At 38.0% G+C, this 24552-nt stretch overlaps 2 protein-coding genes across 4 annotated transcripts; one reads left to right on the forward strand and one right to left on the reverse strand.

Moving 5' to 3' along the window:
• The first annotated feature begins 255 nt into the window (after positions 1–255).
• Positions 256–9657, forward strand: ttc1 (tetratricopeptide repeat domain 1). Of its 2 annotated transcripts, none has more exons than XM_082141049.1 (8): positions 256–314; positions 925–1464; positions 1584–1644; positions 3634–3746; positions 4410–4446; positions 4627–4775; positions 5938–5992; positions 8229–9657. In XM_082141049.1, the coding sequence occupies exons 2-8, from the start codon at positions 949–951 to the stop codon at positions 8360–8362; spliced, it is 1065 nt and encodes a 354-aa protein (XP_081997175.1). In that variant the 5' UTR covers positions 256–314; positions 925–948; the 3' UTR covers positions 8363–9657. The 2 variants fall into 2 exon arrangements, with proteins under 2 accessions (XP_081997175.1, XP_081997174.1); XM_082141048.1 differs by lacking the exon at positions 256–314 and adding an exon at positions 359–659.
• Positions 9658–10830: 1173 nt separating this feature from the next.
• On the reverse strand, positions 10831–20497 carry pwwp2a (PWWP domain containing 2A). Of its 2 annotated transcripts, XR_014198690.1 has the most exons (3): positions 19266–20497; positions 11030–15026; positions 10831–10936 (listed from the first exon to the last, which is right to left on the reverse strand). XR_014198690.1 is itself a non-coding variant. In XM_082141014.1 (2 exons), the coding sequence occupies exons 1-2, from the start codon at positions 20339–20341 to the stop codon at positions 13094–13096; spliced, it is 3009 nt and encodes a 1002-aa protein (XP_081997140.1). In that variant the 5' UTR covers positions 20342–20497; the 3' UTR covers positions 10831–13093. The 2 variants fall into 2 exon arrangements, 1 of the variants encoding a protein (XP_081997140.1); XM_082141014.1 differs by having other exon boundaries at positions 10831–15026.
• Positions 20498–24552: the final 4055 nt, after the last annotated feature.

Raw genomic sequence — 24552 nt, forward strand, 5'->3', positions numbered from 1 at the left:
TTACCTGATGTCCCATTTTTGCTGATATGTACATTATTGGTGTATATTTACAATTAAAATATCACAAACAATGGTCTTTATGTTCATTCAGTCATTCATTCATCGAAACTATTGATTTTGGTCACTATGGAAAATGTTTGTAATGATGAAGACAATTCAGATATATATTTTACGTTTATATTTTTGGAGATTTGAAATATCACTCTTAGATAAATATGTACGAACTAGAACTACATATCCCAGAATCCGTTTCTACGCGTGCGTCAGGCAGTGCGCGATTAACCGGAAGAGACGTTATGGCTCATTTCTAGAAGGTGAGGAAGAAGTACTGAGTGATTGTTTTTATCTTAAATGTTCTGTTTAAAATGTCTTATTTTAATAACACTTATAAATATTAATATAAATGCAGGTTAAACTTAAAATAATGCATTCGTGTTTGCCGAGTGCAGAGCTTCTGAAGTGAAATCAGTCCTGTTAACATGTGCTAATATTATGTATTGACTGATATTTTGATCTGAACCTGTTAATCTAAGCTACTATACTTCACTGTCGAATGTTTTTGTGATTGCGTTTTTTATTTAACATTAATGAAGTTTCTGGAATGCTGAAGAAACATTCCATTATAAATGAAGTATGTTACGAGGTTTACCAGCTCTGAAGTAAGCATGCCATTTATGTTGATGACAATACGGCGATTCAAAGTCTGTTGATATTTCAGCACATTTAGCTGTACGTTACATAGTACTATAAGCTGAAGTATATACTTTAGACTTATTCAATACTTGCTTTATATGACATGCTGTATTTTTTTTTCCAAATAGGCTAAATGTATGATCATTTTATGGGTAAATAGTTTTGCAGTGTTGGTGGAGGTGAATATGGTTTGAGGTAATTTACATTTGCTTCACTTTAAATACTGTTCAGGTTGTGGTGACCGCACAACTCCAGATGGAGACGGAGTCCGAGACGCTCTCAGCCGCCATGGCTAACACCTTATCAGTGTCGGAGACCAGAGAAACCACTGCAGACCACGAAGAAGACTGTTTCTATGACTGTGAGGACAAATTACCCGGAGAAGATGGACACACTGAGGTTAAACGCACAGAGATGGCTCGCAGCGATAGACTGGAGTCAGATGCCAGGACAGAAAAAGACAACAGCGTAGAAACTGAGAGCCTAGAAAACATGGATGACACTGACCGTATGTGTTTGGATAACACATCATCAGAGGATTCTGAAGAGCACGAGGACAGGTCGGCTGAAAAGAGACATGACTCGTTAACAGGAGATCCTGGGGAAGACGATGACGAAGAACAGGAGAAATGTGAGAGGTTTGTGGAGAACGATGAGAAGAGAGAGAGTGACTCAGATTCAGAATTTAAAGAAGAGGAGGTCAAAGTGACGGAGTATGATGAGGAATACCTGCGCGAGCTGGAGAAAGACCTGACGGAAGAAGAAAAAGAGGTTCTCCTCTTATTGTTTTTCACATCCAGTTCAGCCTGTATCACATTTCATGACATTGTCATTGATGTGCTCACTGTGTCTTGTTATTTATATTTATTATTTCCTTATCCTAATTACAGAGCAGAAGAAAAGAGAGTTTAGAGCTGAAGGAGAAGGGCAACATGCAGTTCAAGAGTGGAGGTAAGACAATCCCAGTCAAAGATAAATCAGTTTCTTGCATATGAATAGTTCACCAAAAATAATAAGAATATCTGAAGTCCTTACACAGCTCTTTTCAAAACAGTGACGCTTCGTCACATATCTCAAGCTCCATAAAAGACTCCATTAAAACAGACACATAAGACTTCATATAAGTAGTCTGTAACTTGTGCACTATACACTACTAACAGTTTGAGGTCAGTACATAAAAAATAAAAAAAATAAAATAAAAAAAAGTAACAGTAAAGACATTTATAATATGAAAAAAGATTTCTGTTTATCAAAGAAGCCTGAAAAAAAAAAAATCCAGTTTTCACAAAAATATTAAACGTACAGTATGGGATTTTTTCTCCACTAGGGGTCGCTACCTCGCAACCTATTTACAATAACAAAGGCGTAGATTGATGACGCAACATTTGCTATGAATTATGGATTTTGTCGTCAACGTCAAGCCGACCGATCTAATAATGTATATGGATTACTGAATACATCGATGCTTTTATCATGACTGTGATATGAAGCAGTTCGGGATTGCTAAGAGACAGGTATCAGCTCCAAACGCGACGCGAGTCCCGCGGATATAAAAGGAATATGGACATTTCATTCTACCGAACTACACGCAGAATTACTACTCACAGGTTAGTTTATTAGACAAATTAAACTTGAGAGGTAACGCAGCGCTGTTTCACTTGGTTTAACATTACACTATCACTCTAAACTGCATTTGAATGTGTTGAAATGTATGTGTTAACGTTAGTTTGTCTGTATGAGACTAGCAGTAAGCTAGCTAGATCAACATTAGAATAACATACAGATCATATTCTAACATTTTATCATTGTTGAACTATATAACCTTGATTAGTTTTATGTAAATGTGCTCACCTGTTTAATAAAGTACATGTAGAAGTGGTCGAAGTCTCGGACGTGGAGCTCTCGTTTATATAGTGTCCATGGGAGCTCTCGACATCTCGAAAACACCGCGCTGATATTGATTCTCGGTTTAGTTCTCCTTTTTTATCCAAAGTCTGCTTGCCATGGTCCATAATGTTTGAACGAAACAACAACAGCGTGCAAATAGACATTGCGAACTACACAGTTGCCATGGCAGCACGAGCGGAAACCAGAGACAACACGGATATGACGGCATTGACGGCGACAAAACGGATATAAAGACACGGTCCGTGTCTTCGAATTAAAATATTAATTTCTCTGGATTTAGAAGTTAATTGGAACTGTCGGGATAATGTAAATACACAACTTTAAAAAATATATAACATAGATATAGTGATTTTTTATATTTTTAAATAAAAAAAATACATATTGTGCCTTTAAGCAGCACAAGCACAACTCTTTGGAATTTGAACATTGATAATAATACGTTTCTTGAGCAGCAAAATCAGCATATTAGAATGATATCTGAAGGATCATGTGACACTGAAGGCTGGAGTAATGATGCTGAAAATTCAGCTTTGACATCATAGGAATAAATCGCATTTTAAAATATATTCAAATTGAAACTTATTTTAAATTGTAATAATATTTCATACTGTCACTGTTTCTGCTTCTTCTGTTGATCAAATAAATGTAGATTTGATGAACATAAGATACATATTTTAAACAATAAATAAAAAATCTTTCTGACCCCCAAATTTTGAACGATAGTGTGTTTCAAGTTAAATCTCAATACATAGAATGACACCAAAATCTAAGTAATTATGCACAAAATTATGATAATCGGTGAACACCTTAACTTTTAGTGTTCCTTCCCAGCATTATCATATTACTTGAATATAGTGCACAAGTCTTATAGTCTACTTTTATAACACTTTTCTGGTGGTTTTATGTGATCAAAACGAAAAGAGCTACTTACATATTCCAATAATAAATAAATAATGCTATAATTATTTTATTTTTTGGCTGAAAAATTCCTTGTTTTGTAAGGAAGCCTCATATACATGTGATTGTTTCCAGAGCATGTAGATGCTGAGGAGTCTTACACGGCTGCCCTGCGTGTGTGTCCTGTGTGCCACAGTAAAGAGAGATCCATACTCTTCTCTAATCGAGCTGCCGCACGCCTGCATCAGGTGAACTTCAGGTTCTTTTTGTACAGATACAGAATGTATATTTCTGTTTTATTTTCTGGTGAGTGGGTCAGGTGTGCCCTGTCTGTGTAAAGGTTTGTTTAAAGAGATGTCCTCTGAGGACACATAGTGTTTGCTTACAGTAATGCATTGCATAATAAGTCATCATGAAACCAAAATGTATGTAATTTTTTACAGAATATTGCATTGTTTACATTAAATGATTTATCCGTTCATATCATTATTTGTTTTAATTAATGTGCACTCATAATCTTCAATCAAAAACGTTAACCTCCCCTCCCCCATTTAGTTAGCAACGCCCAACTTTGTACGATCCAATCAACCCAGACCTGCCCTATGTTTTTTGGGGTTTTTTTATTACTCCAGAAGCCATTTCACTCAGATATACATCACAATAGGGAAGAAAAGACTATGGCAAATTCGGTTTCATGCTGACTTTAAACTATGTTCTTATAATCAAATGCACACTCATCGTTTTTTTTATTAAAATAAATAAAAATCTCTATTTTGGAACCAGTCTAGTGTAAAAACATCTTGATACGATCACTACTTTAAGTGCTCAAATTTGATTGTTTTTCTTCCAGTGTGTTCTTTTACTCATTCATAGTTTTGCATATTAACTTTATTTTAAATTTGATCTGACAGGATAAAAAAGACAGCGCTATCAGTGACTGCTCTAAAGGTGAGAGCCTGTATATCCTGTTCACATTGTGTTCTGTATCTAGAGAAATAATCACAACATACATTTACTGGCTGTTTTTATTTTCTATCTCTGATGTGTATCTTTATTTCCTTTTCCTGAGGAAATGTGATTTGAAACAAAGACGTTGCAGACAATGTGTATTGTATTTGTCATCCACAGCCATAGAACTGAATCCAAATTATGTCCGTGCCATTCTGCGGAGAGCAGAACTCTACGAGAAGACAGAAAAGCTTGATGAAGCTCTAGAGGACTACAAAACTGTCTTGGAGAAAGACCCGGGCATCCCTGCAGCTAGAGAGGCCTGTATGGTGAGTGTTTCTATGCCAGTGGCCTTTTGACTCCCAAAAGCCTTACACACCTAGTTAAATATCAAGATTCCAGAGTGTTCTTCACACAGTGTATGTATGTATGTATGTGTATATACACATGCATACATGCATAGGATTTACAGAATTTCACAAATCCGTGGAAATCCTGGTTGTTAATATGAAATATATTGATTTGTAGTGGTTTAGCTAATTTTAAAGATTGTTTTGTCATATTTTAAATCATTTAAGTAAATAATTTGCTGAGGCCCCCCAGCGGCCCCGGCCTTCTGGTTGAGGAACTCTCGTCCTCATCATTACTGTGCGTTCACACCGCCGCAAAGCAAACAAGCATGTTGATCGTTATTTGTGTAGACTGACCTAGTAGGGTATAAGTTAACCTCATGGAATCTTTTACATGTAAAAGTAAGAAATTGATCGTTGGAAAGAACTTAACAATTATAGTGACATGTTTTCTTACGAAATTAACCAATTAAAAGCCATTTGTGTGGTGTGGCTTTTGTGGTCATGGTAAAGTGCTAATCTAATTTGCATTCCCACAAGCTTCTAGCGCGAAAATGTTGCCTATAAACAGCCTTATCGAATTCACATGATCAACCTCTCCTCTATTTTGCTTGGGAACTAATGTGGTCGGAACAAAAGTTTACTTGACTGTGTTCTCTGGACTCCTCTCAAGTGGAGGACTTCTACATTCCGATTGGTAGCCGCCGAACCGCGTCATAGCTCATTACCATAAAGTTGATCTGACTTCAACTCTCCTCGCCACCCTCACCGTCCAAGACGTGCCGCGCCGCCCTCGCCGGAGCTCGCCGCCGGCTCTCATTGAAAAGGAATGACTTCCGGCCATTTTGACGCTCTCGCCGGCGGCGGTGTGAACGCACAGTTTAGGCTTCAATATATTTATCATCTCTAATGTATGTGTTATAGAGTCAATTGGAAATCACAATTGTTTGATTCATTTTAAAACTGCATGATCTTAAATTCTTAAAAATAAAAAGTCATTGAGGGATAACAGCCTCAAATTAAGTTGTTTTTGTTGAATGAAAGACATAAAATATACAGGTTTGTAACAACATGAGGATGAATAAATAAGATGAATAAATAAAAAACATTTATTGTCTCTAAATTTTGATTTCTCTTTTAGCGATTGCCACGGCAAATTGAAGAGCGCAACGAGAAGCTGAAAGAAGAGATGATGAGTAAGATTACATTTTCTTTTTTGTATTTAATATTTTTGTCTGTCTAAGTTCAGAAACACCATGACGAGGTGCGAGATTAGAGATTAGTTTATTTAGGGCAGTACTAAATAAAAAATAAAATGCATTTTTTATGGTCGCTTTAGGGCTGATTTTCCTAGTCGACTGTTAGTCGTTCATTTAAGCCATTAGTCGATTAGTCTGGGTAGAAATAATAAACCATAATAATGAGCATGTAAAATATAAACTAGGCGCTAATGACCTAAACTTTATGTACTGACCATCATTGACTCTTGATTATATGGTTGATCTTAGCATATTGTTTGCAGGATACAGATATTCATGTGAATTTTAATCAGAATGCACAATGTCCTCCTCTTTTGTGTCCTGAGCCGAATACTTCTTCAGCAAATGTAATATATAAAATCCGTAAAAAGTAATGTGACTGTACTGTAATTTGGCAACACGCATAAGGCTACAGAATTGGGGATATTCGAAGGGATGTCATCAGTCTGAGTGTTTCAGTGTATTCAAAATGCACTATTCATTTTGAAGGTTGTCTGGAAAAAAAGAAACACTTTCTATTAAAGCTATTGCGATGAGAAAGTTCCAGTCAACTTCATTAGTTAGTATATTTCAAAGAGTCCTTATAAACCAAAGAACCTTGGCTTGAAAAAAAACCTTGTTGCATATATCATTTATGAAATATCTAATGCAGTCTTCCTGAAAATTTTTTATACATATTTTCACTTGACCATAAATTGCACTGCATTGAGACAAAGACTTGTGTTCATAAATTGGATGTATAGAACAGTATAAAACAACAGCACAGTCAATAAGTGCAATTACTGGAGGGATGGATAAATGTATTCCACTTTTGTCATAATTTACATTTATTATTATTACCATTATAATAATAATAATAATAATTAGTATATATTATTATAAATGGTTTTAAATCTAATGTTTAATGATTATTTTGTTTTTAAAAAGCAGAAATAAAACAATTTAGAAAAACAAAAAATGGTTTTCACATCAGTTATCAAACACTTAAACATTAATAAATAAATAACTATTGGTGTCAATGATAAAACAACATCGGCTGAGCTCTATCATTATAACACTATCATTTTAGTAAAAAAAAAAAAAATCATAATACAAATGAGAATAGTGCAACAGCACAGTCATGAGACAATGAAAACGAAAAGCAATTACAAGAGAAAGATTAATAAATGTCTTAAATCTTCCTCTTTTATTCCATTTTGTCAATTTACATCATGATGATAATAATAAACATTATTATTATAATACAAATTTTATGTAGTGTTAATAATTTAGTACTGATTTTATCAATCATAAAACATCGGCTGATCTCTCATTTAAAAAATAAGATCTGTATGTTTCTCTAGTAGATAGGTAAAGCAATATGATAACTAGTGTAACTTGGATATCTGTTTCCATTACTGGTTAAATGTTTCTTGTTATTTTTGCTATGCTTTCTCAAAGCACATGCTGCTACTGTCTGTTAATAAATGTTGCAAACACTGTATGTTTCCTCTAAAGATCAGATTTCCAGTGTAGCTGTCAGGCTGAACTTACTGCAGCTCACAGTGAAGGGTGTTTCTGTTTAACTCTATATATTGATCTCACTGCAGTCCCAGTCACAGAGACTCTCCATAATCACTTCAGAGTCTTTAACCTTTTTCAGGCCAAGAAACTTGTTGGTGGAGAGTCGGAGCAGTGGGACCCTGTTACATGTTGCATAAAATCCAGAGTTGCATTTGAAGTCTAGCTTATATTAAAGTATTTAAACACTCATTATGGATGTACGGAGTCATATGTGCTTTACATTTCAATTGTATTTAATGCATTTTAATGAGGTTGTTTCAAAGGGAGGGTCAAAGTTAATTCTGTATTTGTGTTAAATGCAAATGTTCTTTTTTTTATTTTATAGAAATTACACTATCGTTCAGAAGTTTTGGTCCGTAAGATTTCTCTTGAAAGAAATTAATACTTTTATTTAGGTATATTTGTACCTATTTGTATATATTTAGCCTGTGTGAGCCCAAGAGACTTCTATTTTAACTTTTGAACCGAAGTGTGTGTGTGTGTGTGTATATATATATATATATATATATATATATATATATATATATATATATATATTGAAGATCAATAAAATTAGCTTTTTTTTATTGGCAGGTCATATTTATAATTTGTTTTCGCTTTGTCTTCTCAGGTAAGCTGAAAGACTTGGGCAACATGATTTTACGACCCTTTGGTCTCTCCACCTCCAACTTCCAGGTCAACCAAGATACCACAGGATCCTACTCCGTTAATTTTGTTCAGAATCCCAATAACAACAACAGATAGCAAGCTAGAGTCCGTTATTATAGTGATAAACTGTCAACTCCCCCGTTCAAGTGTTCGGACTATCCAATCATATTCCCTGTCACGGACGAATAATGTAAGCTGTTTCCATTTGATTTGGCCAATCACATAATCCGCTCATGTCAGGTGGCTTTTAAGTCTGTATTATTTTGGCCATTTTCTCAGCATGCCAGAGTGTTACGTGTGCAGTGAAGCCGGTATCAGTGACCCACAGACTGTCAGTCGTGTACAATGAGAATAATGGCAGTAATCAACCAAACCTGCGTTCACATTAAACCAGTGGTTATTTGAGATCCTGTCTGCATTGCCTATTGTGAATTTTCTTTGACTGTATTTAATACAGCATGATTTATTAAAGATTACGACACAGTTTGGTACAAGGCAAAAAAACAGGTTTAATTTCATAAAGAGATACACATTTAATACAGTAATAAAACAAATGTATGCCCATGACCCCCATCTTCATTTGTATAGTCAGGAGAGCTCTCAGATTGTACTGAAACACAAGTATTTACAACAGCAAGCTGTTCTTCACTCGCACTAAATTCCCTTTTTACAGGACTCAGGTTTAGCATGTGCAATGAATGATTCCGCCTACGGCATTTATAGGAAAACCTTGAGGCGAACAATCTGAAAAAGCGAGAGATAGAAAAGATGCTGTCATGTTTGACTCTTTGTATGATTAGAAAATCATTTATAAATGCAGGGGAGCACAAAAAGGAGAAAGTCAACTAAACAGTGGCTCAGAGTGTTTTTGTAACGCTGTACAGATTGCATTGATCATTTCATGTATGCTGTCTCACAGAGTGGAAAACTTCAAGCTCTCTTCAAGAACAGTCTAGACTGCATTAAGGCTCAGAATTTATCAATATAAAGGAGTGTAGATGTTAGGAAAGGACACTGGGATTTAATCCAAGACTACAAGCACAGTTAGACCCAATCCTCTGCAACTGTACTGTGAAACATAGCACATGCATTATTTATTGCATTTTTACATCAATTCTTTTTTTTTTTTTTTATCTTAATAAGTTATCTTAAAAACCCTGCATTAACGTGTGCCGGATCACCACCTCGAATCCACAACGGCTGCGTCTCTGTGCTGTTCAGTGTTCGCAAGTGTTCTTTCACATGCTTTAAACACAAAAGCCTGCGCAAAGAAAAGTCTGGTTTGAAAAGTTCTTTTCAGCATGAGTGATCAGGAAATAGGTGGAGAAAGTCTGTAATTCACTGTAATAAATATATAATTCTTTTCTTAAATAAAAATAATTTCTCCATTACACCTGCTTCTCCAACTGGATGGCTCTTCTCATCCAACTGGCTCTAGACCAATGGAAGTGCTCTAGGCAACAGACCAATCAGCAGCTCTTCAGAGTTGCAGCACTGCAGAAAAAAGAAAAAAAAAGACAACAGAAGGTCAGAATTTTTTCCCTCAGGATTATTAAATTATTATTTATAAACGATATACACATTAAGATTCTCGGGCCTAAAGAATAATGTGAGAAACGCAGTATACAGTAACCAGTATTTTGACCAACTATAAGTCTTAATTTGCTTTTCAGATGTCAGTTGAAGAACAGAGAAAATATTCCCTTTACTAATTGTGTTGGTACGGTGAACCATAGACCTACTGCGCTTAAAACCATTGAAATGGTTTCTTTTAGGCTTAATCTGACTTTGATTTAGGAATAATACTGACTTGCTTCCTGGTCCAAAACTGACATTATTGTACAGAATTTTTGATTCACAGAATCTCAAAAAATAAATAAAAATAATATAAATCTAGAAATGGATGAGCTTTACATTCTCTATATTATTTACAATTTATGGATGAATATTTGCTCATATGATGCCAGGGAGGGAACCACATAAAAAAAAACTTTTTTAGACCAACTAAACATGTATATTCAAAAGCAAATCAAACATATGATGGAATTAAGGTCACTTTGCATTGTTTCATATGATTGATAACCATGCAAAGCTGTTTTTCTATTGTAATGTCTGATCTAAAAGAAAGAAAAAAGAAAGAAGCCAAGACCACGTGGACGGGACGGCACGGCACAGAGCCACCAAAATTACAAATCAGTAAGACTATTTAAGACAACCCTGTGAAGCTTAATTAACTGTCTAGTGTAAACTGAACTACTGTCTAGTATAGACTAAATTTACTTTGTAGAACAAAGTCTGACACATTTTTGTTAAATCTTGCCCTACTGTTTTCTCATCTGTTTGCAGGTAAGAAAATCTGGCGTTTTCATGCATTGGATAATTGTGAAATGACAGAACAGTCTTGGTAAGGCTGTCATAATTTATCAAGTAAAACTTTCAGTTTAGAAAAACAGCTTTTCCCAAAGCAGGGTTGTGCACTAGGCTTACACCTGAGACAAATATGGTTTGGAGTGAGAAATGATAATAGGAAGATAAAATACAAAAATAATGACAACTAGATAAAATTCTTGAAGTTCACAGTTTATTTATATACTCTTAAAACATCAGAAAACATGTACACAATATCTTCAACTGTTACTTTTTTTCAATGGTTTTACAGCATTCTCTGACCTGCAAACAGATAGAAATAAAAGTAAAAAAGATGCTGAAATAAAACAAAGCCAACCACCAAAATAAATACCGTTTTTACTCCTTTACACAAACCTCCATCAGTCAGTCAGTGTGGTCTACCAAGCATTGTTTTTTTCTCCCTCAAGTCATTGATCTCTACCTGCAAGTCATATTTGAAAAGACCCAGATATCATACAGTATATTTCCCTTCTCAGATGTGTAAATAAAACTGGACAGTTCAAGATGCGAATGGGTATGCAATGCAAGGACAGAACCATGATTACAGACAAGAAAAAAGTTAATGCTCATCCACACAAATAAAATCGTTGGTTCTCAGCATTGAAATAAGATCCAGGCCTTTCATCTTCCAATCAATCAATCAATCAATCAATCAATCAATCAATCAGGTAAAATACATTTTGAACAGTTTTACATACAAATGTGAACTCTAGACCTTCAGACCTATTATGCAAATAGTGAAATGACAGAAAATAAAGTTCAGGCACAACAAATAAATTTAAAACACAATAATCCTTACCAAAACATTTCAGATGAGAGACAATGAATACTGGCATCGGAACAAATCACTGAACAACTAAACCAGCCAGAGGCCCATAATTATGACGAACAATCACACATGAGAACTGCTGCCTTGTGCTCCAATGTCCCACATTGCAGCGGGACACCACAGTGGACAAGTGTTTTAATCGAGTTAATTAAAGGAACTCAAGTTAAGAGTTTTGCATTCCACTGCAGCTACATCAAAACTTTGCTTCGTGATGTGATATGCCTAAATTGGATAAACATATGGAACCATTACAAATGCTCATTATTCCATTTAACATAATATATGCACTCCCAAATCCATGCAAAGACAGTCGGGGTGGTCGGTGGGTTGGCTGAACAACAGGAACATTTTAGCCATAATCAGATATATAAAAAGCAGTCGAAGACACAAACATGACAACGGCAGGAGGGTGCAAAACAAGTGGAGGAAGAGAGAGAAAAAAAGCTACGAACAGGGCAAGTAGATTAGGGAGGAATGAGCTTGGGAAGCAGATGTTGTAGCTGCAAGGGGTTGGGAAAGAGGATGCACAGTTAGGCTGGCAGGTTTCTCCGTATCTGAGGTGGTACTCTCTGCATTTACAGAGTCGCTGTGCTCTCCTCACAGTGGCACTTGAGGTGACTTCGGCTTATCGGCACCTCCCCCCCGTAACGGCAGCTCGACTGGCTGCACAACCACGGCTGGCCAAGAGCCACGCCCAGATCAACAGCCGTCTGCCCAGATCACTGAACTTGGATTAGTTGTCTCAGAACGTCTGAGAAAGATCAGCACCAATTAAGTCCCTTTTTCTACCTGAGCGAGGCACTCTACCCAACAGGGTCAACTTTTACAGTTACACAACTTCCCGAATAAAAGAAAACAATTAAAGGATGGTCTAACTTGAATTCCAAGACTTTAGCTCATGTAATCTTAGGGCGATTGGACAGCGACGCTGTCTAGAAACACTGTAGTGATAAAAAAAACAACTAAATGCAGAAGGAATGATATGACACTGTGAACCTATAACACTTCCTCTGATCATACAAAAGGAAGCATTAACTGTGCTAAGTTAGGGATGCGGATAGAGTAGCAATCGACTTGTAAGGGCCACCATTTAGTTGGTAATAATTTGAGAATGGGTTCAAGCAGACATTTTCACATGCCTAATTCTTCATGAAAGCTATTCAAGCTCAATAAAAATCCTACTCCGAGAGCATTTGCTTTTATGTTTACAGGGATCTTTAACAGCAGACAGTGACCAAGAATAACTCAGTTCAAGGCAAACTGAAATATTGTGGCCACTTAAGAACCCATAAAACCTTTTCCTACAAATCTCTGTCATCCATTTTCATTATAATAAAGGTATGATGATATGACAAGATCAAAAGACTGGTTACATAGGGGCGAACATTAGATACTTAACATGAAAACCGTTCAATTCAATCCCCTTCTCTTGCCTTCTCAACAAAAATAAATTAGTCCTGGTTGCCTGGCTGACATTTTTCTGTTTCACTCTGAAAGCTGACTGGGTACAGCAAAGTTTGAGATGTGTCAGAAGGGGTACAGGGCCAACTCAGTTGCCTGTTTTGCCTACCTTACCAAGACATATCACCTCACGTCTCAAACTGAGTTAGCAAGGCTCGGACCTCAGGAGTGAGCTGCTTGGCAGCCTTGGCAGCCTCAGTGATGGCTTTACGATACAGGCCCTTTCTCTTCTTGTCAAAGCGAGACTGGAAGTTTTCTAGAAACGGGGCAAGCTGAGTAATGGCCAGGAAGGAAGTGGTGGGCGACCCAAACCAAGAGACCCGGGCCTCCTGCCTGACTAAGAGCCCATTATCTTTGCGACTCACTGTGATGGCTAGGATGCGGGCAGGCCACCAGGGGAAGCCAAGGATTTTGGCCCAAACAATGTCCCCAACACAAATTGTCCTGCCATCCAGGGTAACGCACTTTGTGACGTTTTTGGAAAAGACGGTAGCTTTGAGGGATTTACTGCGCTTTTTGTCGTCCTTAGGAGCAGAGGGAGAGGCAGAGGCAAAAGCAGAGGATGTGCCAGGGGCAGGGGCCGAACGCAAATCACCAGGAGGGGGGAAATCAAACGTTTCGGTAGAGCTACACTCTGAGTTTGATGACTTTAAGTCATCTGCACTATCGATGCTGCACATGGATGTACTAGAGGAGTCGGGCTGGCTGGGGTTAAGGGTCATGTAGACCACTAGGTTACCAGCCTTGCTCCCACGCGTCTCCCGCTTTTCCTCCCGCCCCTCCTGTTCCTCTGTCTCAGCCTGGGGTTCCCTGTATTCTGGAGCTGGGAGGGGATCGGGTTGGGCCTGGTTGAGAGGGGACTCAATCGGTTTGTCTGGCCTCTGGGGCTCTACAGCTGTGGCGACTTGGCTAGCAGAGCAGGAGGAGGAGGAGGAGCGTGTGGAGGTGCAGCGGGGCACGGCTGGCTTAGGCAGTGGTAAACGGCCCCCTCCCGGCACTTTCTCCAAGCAAGGCGGCTTACATGAGGAAGAATCGTTCTCTTCATTACGGTACCTTTGGGGCTTGATGCGCATCCTGGGCGGCAGGGGGTTGGAACCTCGACCTCCACTAATCTGCTGCAGTCGCCGGGTGAAGTGGACCTTCTGGTGGGCTTCCTGGAGGGCTGCGGCCCTGGTTATGGCCTTGGTGTTTCCGCTACTGCCTGTGACTGTCTCTTTCTGTCTTCTCTGAGCCTTGGCCATCTTCAGCACCTCTCGTACTTTGGAGTGGTCAACATTTTTGCTCTGAAGCACTTTTTTGGCATTGAGCTGCACTCGAGAGTTGGCCGAGGACGTTGTTGTAGTGGACACCCCCTTTACCATTTTGTTCCCTGCAGCTGCACCTTTGACCTGACTATGGCCCAGAGAAGAGGCGGTGGATGATGACACCCGTATGGCTGAACCCTGCCGTTTGGGCCCATCAGTACTACGGCCCTTCTCTTCAGAACGTGGATCACTACGGGGCCGCTTACCAGCAGCTGCCGTCACGTTGTCATTACGCCGTCTTTTGGCATCGTCACTCCGGCAGTCAGAAATGGGGCCTCTGCGTGTCTCACGCTTGTCCCCTTGCACCACAGCCCCTTTACATTTATCACACAGAACTTGTCTTGGTCGGAGCTTGATGGCATTCATTATAGAAGTGGGCTCCTCTCGATACAGCCTACGCTTGGGCCGCTTAATTTTGCGGGGTAGAGGCTGAGGTAACGACTGGTTGTAGGTGTCCCTGATGAACAATGGAGGTGGATAAGGGGCCCCCTCCTGAAACAAAGGAGGTGGTTTTGAGGTCCATGGGTTGGGTTGAGGGTTGGGACAGGGCTGGGGTGCTAAAGGAGTCTCAGCAGGGTCCTTCAGAGGGGCATCCGGGGCATCCACAGGGTCCTTAATTGGGGCATCACTGGTTCCTTGAGCAACACCCTTATCCGTCTCTGACTGGAATGCTTCCTTCTTCAGCTGCATAGATTCTGGCTTGTCCTTATACTCTCTCTTGGGGAACACAGTTATAGGAATCCCATAAGGTCCAAACCTGAGGTACAGAGGATGAGAAAAGACACTAAGGTTAAACTGAACAGAACAGTAAATCTAATCTAACTAATACCTGTTTCCTCAAATCTAAACACAAATATCAATATACTGGATTACTACTAATAGATTATGGATACTAATATGCAACAACAAAATGTAGCAGAGTTGTTTGTTCAGTCATAGAACTGAAAAGTTACTCTGAGGTCTGAAAGCATTACATTCATAGCCTAGTCTTCCTTCAAATGGATTTCAGTTTTGGTAACCTGGACTTTCAATAGAGGGACAGAAACCTTTTAGGTTTATATATCATGTCTGTATTTATGACTACAGAAGGGAATAATGATGATTAACTGTCAAAGTAGAAGTACAGCAACAGATAAAATGCAACTCTGGGCCAAGAAGAACTTACTCTACAATAAAAAATTATAATTCATATTCTGCAGAGTAAAGTACTAACCATACAGCTTATTTCAGAAGTGAATCGCCACCTGTCTATCTCTATCACTATGTAAAAAAGTACAATGAATTTGTCAAAATACAAGTGATTTTGATACTGTGGTGTAGAATAAAAGAGTGTAAAAAACTGTGACAACGAAGTACTCTCCCTTAAAAAAAATGGGTTGAGTCTGTGATCTGTTGAATGTCAGAGGAATACACATTGTTCCTGACTTGCAACTGAAACTGGGAATGGCCTAACATTGAAAAATGCAAATTAAGAAAGCACTCAAGAGCGTAAGCTAAAAATAAACTGGACAGTATGTCTGGCAAAACACTTCAACGCCATGACACTGACTGTGTTCAAGTTCAGTTGATGTACTGCGGCTGTTACATCACAGAGGAAAAGTGGGACCTTCAGAAGGAAATTATTCCACACGCAGGACATTAGTTGTTTTTAAACCAATTACAGAATGAATATCCATCTATGTCCATCTTGTCACCACTCCAAAATAAGAGCAATTACACTGAAACCATTAAAGACTAAATGGAAATTGAAGAGAGGAAGTTAGAGTTTTTCCACACTCTCACAGATGGCCCTACTCACAGGAAGCATGAAATTAGCTGAGCTAGTGACACTCTCTCAATTAAGAACATATTTGCTTCTGTTTGAGATTTAGAGCTGTAACACGTTTCATCATTAACATGTTAGAACACAAAATACCAATGCTGGGGGCCTTAAATGAATACAAAGACTTTAAGTTAAGCTTCAATAGCAGCATCTGTGACATGCTGTGAAGTACAGAACATCATTTAATTTCATCCCACAGTCTGTACTGTACAAATAAAAAAACAAGCATGTGCAATGGAGGTCTTAAGCTTAACTTTTAAATCCAGAATATTACTTTAAAGTAGTGGTCTGCCATGTCAGGGTTCCCCAAACACCCCTGGGAGTTTGTGAGGGAACTAAAGCGGGTTAGTGAGTTGGTGGAATGATAATTAATTATAGTTAAATCAAGTAATTGTATTTCTATAGCACCATTCTAGAGCTTTACATCTAAATATAAAAAGGAAATCAAAATAAGAGGGATGGACATTAAAACCAGAATCAGATAAAAGAGTGATATAATGATTTACTAATGCTAATCAAATGTTAATGATTTAATTAAACAACTGTATAGTCTGATGCGCTGCGTATTTCAAAGTGAAGGGTGGGCAGCTCGTGCTCTGGTGTTTTCAGCAGCTCAGATCAGCTTGGTTCACAGCTAACTTGCATTAGTGTATGCAACTTGCACTTGTGGTTTACTTTATTTATACATTCACATAATATCCAATATGTTTGAGGACAGAAGTTTAAAGCATTTCACTAGTGTTTCCCCCGAATATAAAAGCTTGAGGGTTTTAACTTTTGAATGTGAAAAATTTTATACAGGGGCGCCCAATCCTGGAGATCTACCTACCTGCAGAGTTCAGATCCAACCCTGATCTAACTCACCTTTCTGAAATTATCAAGAGCTCCTGAAGATCTTAATTAGCTGCTTCAGTTGTGTTTGATCAGGTTTGGAGCTGAACTTTTGCAGGAAGGTAGATCTCCAGGAACAGGATTGTGCACCCCTGATTTAAGACATAAATATTATTGAAACTTGTAGTGTAAAATGATTGTCCTAAGCCATAATTTTTTTTTTTAACAGTACAATTGTAATTCACAGTAATATTTTTTCTGTCTTTGTTTTTAGTTGCAGTTAAAACAGTATTATTATTATTCAATTTGATTGGGTTTCTCAAATACAAATGTGGATATGTGGATTAAGACACTACAACTTAAAATAGTCTTGTGTCCACTTTAAAGTCCATATACAAAGTCAAAATAAATTAATTAGTAAAAAAAAAAAAGATTAAATAGTTAATCCATTTACTTGCATGTCATGTGACCACTAACCAAATTCATAGAACTGTGAACATGCGAAGGAGTCATTAAATTATTGAAATATTAACTTGAAATCTCAGGGGGTACTTCAAGTAAATATTTTACGCCTAAGGGGTTCAGCTGAGAAATCATTTGGATAATTCCTGGTCTATGTCAGCTGTGTTAGATTAAAGCTGATGGGCATTTTTGGGCTATGCCCACGGCATAATTTCCATCCTGAAACCACATCACAGAAAATCTTGCTTTTAACTAATCCTGGCCTGTGTAATGAATTGGTTGACTTATATGGTCTATCAGCATAGAGAAATCTTCCATAATTTCCAGCTGATGTATTAATCACTTCCTAACAATGTTGCTGGACAGGTTCTTCAAGACACCTTCCCTACACAGTAACATCACAACATTTCATGTTGACTTATCTAAAGTGAGAACTGAACTGAGAGACTGGAGATCCCACTGCAGGCCACATGGATGGCACTATAAATTGGGCTCAGCTATGAGTCATATCTGACACTGAGAGAAAACCTGTGAACAAGGGTGTTGAGACAGACAAACTGTGGGAGCAATTTGTAGGGTGTTAATCACCAGCATAACACTGTTTTCCCCCTTGATTTTTATGTTCTTGTGTCTACTTAAGCTACGTTAACACTGCAAGCCTTAGTGCTCAATTCCGATATATTGCTCAGATCCAATTTTTTGTGTTTTTTAAATGTGGTCAATATCAGATTCCAGTGTGAACAGATAATGGTCCTAAACTGACCCGCAAGCGCAAAAGAACGATAAAAAGATGACACACAGCACGTTGTCATACAGAAGTAAACATGGAGGGCATTTAAGTAAGTGATTACGTGTTTATTTACAGTGTGATCTGCCGCGGAAACCAGGCAATATAAAAAACAAAGACGAGGATGCGAAAAAAAAGAGACGAGTTTTTAAACATGTATAATACGAGCCCTCGTGTTTTGCTTGTATATAGAGCTGTCACTGTAATACTTGTGAGTTCTGATACATCACTGTCCTTCACTGACTACCTTTCACAGCGGTCTTGATACCTTAATCTTTGAAGTGACAACGATGAGCACAAAATTGTGACGAATGTTGCACTAGTGACGTAAAAAAAAAAAATCGCATGAATTCCGATATGACTGTTCAGACCTGTCTCGGATGTAGGCCTAGTATCACATATGAAAGTGGCACAAACCAGAATTGAAAAGATCAGATTCCATGTGGTTTGTGCTGGTCAGCCTGTCATGAGAAAAACAGATCAGTCACATATGAGCAAAAAATTTTTGGGATTTTGGGCCACATTTACGGATTTGGGCCACATTTACCTGCAGTCTGAACATAGCCTTAGTTACTTAGCTGAATATGGGTAGCTGACGTGAATATTTAAGTAGTGATAGTAGTGTCATGCAGTAAGACTTCAACACTGTTTTTGTTTATTCTAGTATAATGTCATTTTTATGAATTGGAATACTTAAATTAATTTTACTATCGTCATTTATACATAAAAAAGGTTGATTAAAATAGTAGCCTATATAAAAAAAAAACGTTGCCAGTCACACCAGCCGCAATTAATATTTTTCCTTTAACATTATGTACAATAGTAAATGATACAGTATATTTATAAACAAACATTTTAGGAGAATAAAATGAGTTAAACTATGAAAAAGGACAGATAAAAACAATAACTTGCACGCTTAACCTACACTCCAAGCTATACTGACAGTTTGCTTTAGACTATAATGATCATTTATAACCTAAAACGTAATGAAGACGCTCTTTACTTTTTGACAGCTACATAGGAAAGCCAACTTTGGGAAGTATGCTGAATGTAAAAGTGGACACTAAAATTTCTTTGCGCAAAATAGTGTTTACCTTTTTGAAAGGTCCATGAGTACCCCGGAGAAGATCTTCTCGCCTAAGCGAAACGACACCACGAGCGCATCGTCGATGATGTGATCCAGCGAGACTCGAACCTCGGACCCGAGGACCAGGCGATCCGCCGTGTCGGCCTCCTCCGCACACAGAACCGGGGCTTTCGATTCCGACTCCCCCTCGGGTTCGCTGAGGTCCGTTTTGAAGCTCTGATGATGATGATGATGAAGAGGATGCGAGCGCACTTCTTCTGATTCTACCGATGAGATGAGCGACTGATTCACTACCGCTGGAAGTCCCGGAGAGTCCTTGCTGGAAACAGTAGAAAAGTCACTAATGCAGCTCTGACCCACCGATTCTCCAAGCGAGGTCTCCTCTGCATTGGACAGACAGTCCAGGTGATCTGAGGGGTGCGGGATGTCATGAAAAGCATCCTCGTGAGATTTGAGTTCCGACCCGAGAGCATCGTATGCGGGTTCGGGCTCCGGTTCAGGCTGCGTGAAGCCTATGAGTTCACACTCCAGATCGGTAGGGTGGCTTGACACGGGATTGGAGTCGTATTCGACAGCCAGAGACAGTCCGGTTTCAGGCTCCGACGGAACCTGAGAGGGAAGGGAATGCAAGAAAACCACGGAGTGCTGGGAGTCTGAGATGGAGCTGGGGAGCAAAAGGCAGGGGCTGGATTCGAGAGGACTGACCTCGTTTGCAGCCTCCACCTTCGGCGAGAAGGAGCCCCCGTAATCAGAAACGCTTGTACACCTGTAGTCCATATGCACGGGCTGCTCGGCAGTGTCCAAGCGGCCCCAGGAACCCCCCGTTTCGGTGCTCTCACCGTCCGCATGGGCAGCGAGGGCTTTTCCCGCGGCTTGAAGGTCCGGCCTTCTGATTTCCAGTTGGACCTGGCTGCATTCCTGAACTGCATCCACATCCTCGGGTTGGTGACAAAGCTCCATTTTCGGGACGGGGTGTGCCTCTAGGTCGACCACATGCTCTCCTGGCTCGGGTTCGTATTCCACCCCGTCCCCCGCTGTTGTTGATGCCGCAGCAGCTCCTGGCTCCGCAGCCACGGCCGCCATTTTCTTTCCGCTTTGCAAATACTACTTGGCCCTCTCCTCCTGAGAAGATTAGAGCCCGCCCACTTACAACTACTGACACTTTCCATTAGCTGCTTCAACGTGCGGTTGTTATTGATTGGCTCATGGTCGTGTCGTTCAAAGGAAATCCCTGGAAACATTATTGTGATTGGCTAATATTATGTCAATATACTTTATTATGAGGATACAACTTTGGTACCACCAGGGGCGATGTCGAGTTGTATATACGTCAGGGTTTGTTGGTGTGGTCCATTTGTTATATTCTAAAAACAGTGCTGTTTGATTTTGGTAACATTTTAACTTTCGAGCAATTTCTGAATATCCATATCTTTCCAGTTCCATCAAAGAAATATACTACCTTGATAAAAGCTATGCCAGCAGGTTTAACCCAATTAAGCAAAAATCACCTTAAGTTCAGCAAAGGTAACAGTGTTTATCCGGCTTTACGCTTAGGTGGTGCTGCTGACCTTTTAGATGACAAATAGACAAATTCTCTAAATCTTTCAAATGAAGAGAAAGATTACTCCAAGGGTTAAATTCTATTGGGGTTCTTTTGTAACAAATGTAAATTGGAGAAAGGCATGGCTTTTGCCAAGTAAATGTTGTGTAAGCCTATCCAAAAAGTACTTAAATCAGCCCAAAATGTATTGGTTATACTACAATTTCAAAATAAATGAGAAGCTGTTTCTTCAACAAAACCAAAAAAAGAGCAAGTTTCATCAATATCAGAATATTTAAAAACAGGATAGATTTTATGAAGGATTTTATAATGAATTTCCTTAAGGAAATATTAAATACATTTTGGGCTGATTTAAGTAGGCCTACTTATGTTTGTATACCTACTAATGTGACCCACACCTTCATCCTTAAAGAGTTTATCTTTTATTATGAAAACCCAAAGCTGCCATCCCTTGAATATGTTGTTAATCTCTAGGCTATATCTTGTATTCAAAATTCTTCATTCACAAATAAAAATGGCTTAAGTCTCCTTTACGTTTTCCTCTTTTTCTTGCAGAATTTAACTCTTTTATTTCATCCCTTAGACTTATAAATAACAAAAAAGTGATTTGATTGATGATTTATTCAAATAAATTATTTAAATTTATTATTGTGCTTTTCTTTTTACTTTTTTCTTTTCTTTCAGAGTAATTTTTTGATGTACGCAAATCCAGGATGTTTATTTATTTGTATTTTTTGTTGTTGTTATTGTTCATTGAAAGAGACACAACCACGCTTCATTTTCCTGATCATGTTTAAAAGTTCTGCAATAAAAAAATTAAATAACAGTGCTGTTATTGCAAGCCAGTGTTGTTGTCGTTAACTAAAACTAAAAGTAAAACTACTAACAATCGTTTTCGGTAATTTAAATAAATTTTAAATGAAATAAAATATAGACTTAATGTTAGAGTATCTAGAAAATTAGAAATGTGGCCTCGACAGCATCTGAAAAAAAAAAGTTGAAGGACTAGAATGAATTACTAAATATATAAAAATGATGTAAGCAAAATGACTCAAACTTTACACTAAAGTTAAAATGAAAACTGAAAATGTAAAATGCATGTAGTTCTCAGAAGCTAACGTTTGCATATTTGATAAGCTCATCTAAACCAGCGGCTACATGTCATTGTATATAATGACCTACTGATCATCAGTGCACTGACCTTTCACCTTTCATTATGGTAAGAGAAACCTCAGTAGTGTAAGGAGTCAATACAGTGAATTTATATTTTGTGTGTGTGTGTGTGTGTGTGTGTGTGTTTAGATTTTCAGTGAAGTTAGCTTTCAGGGCTATATACTAATATATGACATCAGATATGAATTATCAAATACTAATTATTTGATAATTGTTCTGATTTTATAAAGAAAGAATGTAGGCAATCAGATTTCTTTGCTGAAGTGATTTGTCACCATATATTGTTAAACTATGAGACATTTCAACAAGAAAGGAAGTCAGGGCTTGACATTAACACTGTGACTTGTGGTTTCCAAAAGTTACTAGCCACTCAGCATTTTCACTGGCCACAATTTTGACATCGATTATCGGGGAAAACTGCCAATATTTGTAATATTATCTCATAATTTGGCAGCAGGGATATTAGGCTGACACACAGACCCATTATTCGGTTACACATGTTTTCTTTCTCAACTGTTTACGTTCACTTAAAACATAACTGACTCTGTCCATGTGAATACTCGCCAAGACAGCATTTTGACATTATTTTGTGTGTGTTTGACTGTTTAAGGGCAATAAGCAGCAAAAAAACAACAACTACATTTACTTCTGAGAGGCAGATATATGTGTGCGTGCACTTTGGGGGTAAAACTTTTTGTAAAACTTTAACTTTTTGAGTAAAATTATGCACAATACGGGCAATACCATGCTGAAATTCAAGCCCTGTACCACCAACAATATTGATCCAGAGGAAAATGAAACGAGTGAGTGAAGGGGAGGAGGGCTTGTGTGTCAACTCATGAGAAAGCGCAGCTGGTTTTGTGAATCTATTCTGCGGAAAATTAGTATTGAATATGTATATTCAATATGTATTGAAAAATCTATATTTTTGACAACTCTACATTGCACATTTTTTTTCAAAAAGAAATAAAAAATGTATTATTAAAAAAATTCTGACGGAAATGCTGAAATCCACCCGCATTTGTCAGGTTGGCGGGTGTTAATGGCAAGTCCTGAAGGAAGTATTATAAAAGTTTATGTTTCACTATGGTTTTTATTTATTAAACCGTTCTCTTGGTGAATATATTGCGAAAGGCAAAGTTTAACGAGTGTTTGCAATCAAACCATATAATGTGAGTGAAATGTTCTTTATGACAACACAATCCAAGTACCTCCTTGTGTCATTTAACCATACTAGTTTGCTAATGTAGCAGCTTTCCTAATCTATTTCATCTACTTTTACTGCTAAATTTCTAAATAATGATATATATATAGGCCTATATTATATTTAAAAGGAAAAAATCTTCCTTGCAGAAGTATCATGATAGTTCTCAACTTCATTGATAATATCTCATCCTCAAATGACCTTTGATGCTTCAAAAAAATCTCTAAATCCAAGACAAATGTCGCACCATTCCGTCTTCGCCAAGAACCAATGTGAGCTTTCAGAGGTGAGAGCTTTCAGATATAGCTCTGGAAGTGAAAAAGAGATCTCATCCTCTTCAGATCCTGCTTTTTCTCTCTTCAGCTCATCATTCTGCTATTTGTGAGTGGAGATCTTTGAAGCTGAAATTTATCTCTAAATCTCAACATAAGACTTGAGAAAAAACGAAACTTTCCAAGGCCAACGGAGATGATGCAACGAAAGCTGTATTCTATGAGAAACTAGCAGAGGTTTATGTGCTGAAGGGCATTGACCTGTGGCACATCTTTCCCTCTTTTTAAACTTCCAGATAGTCAATTTTAAGACAGTTTTTCTGATACCAGCATTTTGATTGATGAATTTCAGTTGCTTAAAAGGTCAGGCCACCTAAAAATAAAAATCTTGTCAAAAACCTGTATGACTCTCTGGCTTCTATGGAAACATTGGACACCAAATAACACTGGAGCCCATTGACTTCCATTCCAAATATCTTCTTTTATGTTCCACAGAAGAAAGAAAGTCATGCCATTTTGGAACGAACTGAGGTTGAGTAAATGATGGCAGGATTTTCATCTTTGTGTGGAGTATCCCATCCTCAAATGGAAAAGAGGATTGGATAGCCACTGTAGAACAGCGTACCCTGATGTATGAAAGGTTTGTGTGGCTATGAATCATTATCTACTGGAACATATAGTTCAGTCTGACATAAAGAGCTGTCTTTCCTTTCAAAAGCAAGGTCAAAGCAGATTGCCTTCAGTACTAGCAGTACTCGACAGCTGCAAACTAAAACCTATTTTGTAGCTGGTTGATATATATGAGAGATATTGCAATCTTACTCCCATTAATCATCTATTTGTTATATATATTGACTATATAGAAGACAAATGCTATTTCCATTATATCCCATTTTATATCACACTGTACAGACTTATAAGCTGTAATGGAAAAGATTTGAAGTCACTGATCTTTCTTCATTGCCCATGTATGGTACATCATTGCTACCCAGGTAACCAGCCTTGAGGTCATGCACTTGATGACTTGCCCTTTTGTGAGGCCATCGTAAAAGTTTATGACTTGGTTATGATGATGGTGTACCCA

This window comes from Leuciscus leuciscus, assembly GCF_965113295.1.
Source record: "Leuciscus leuciscus genome assembly, chromosome: 16".
Classification (NCBI taxonomy): domain Eukaryota; kingdom Metazoa; phylum Chordata; class Actinopteri; order Cypriniformes; family Leuciscidae; genus Leuciscus; species Leuciscus leuciscus.

Bases quoted from the DNA above. Each gene is read 5' to 3' on its own strand.
- ttc1 (XM_082141048.1), top strand. From the start codon at position 627: ATGAAGTATGTTACGAGGTTTACCAGCTCTGAA. The intron at 4,776-5,937 runs GTGAGTGTTTCT...TTTCTCTTTTAG, and splicing joins CAGCTAGAGAGGCCTGTATG to CGATTGCCACGGCAAATTGA. The intron at 5,993-8,228 runs GTAAGATTACAT...TTGTCTTCTCAG, and splicing joins GCTGAAAGAAGAGATGATGA to GTAAGCTGAAAGACTTGGGC.
- pwwp2a (XM_082141014.1), bottom strand. From the start codon at position 20,341: ATGGCGGCCGTGGCTGCGGAGCCAGGAGCTGCTGCGGCATCAACAACA. The intron at 15,027-19,265 runs GTAAACACTATT...TCTGTACCTCAG, and splicing joins CTCATGGACCTTTCAAAAAG to GTTTGGACCTTATGGGATTC.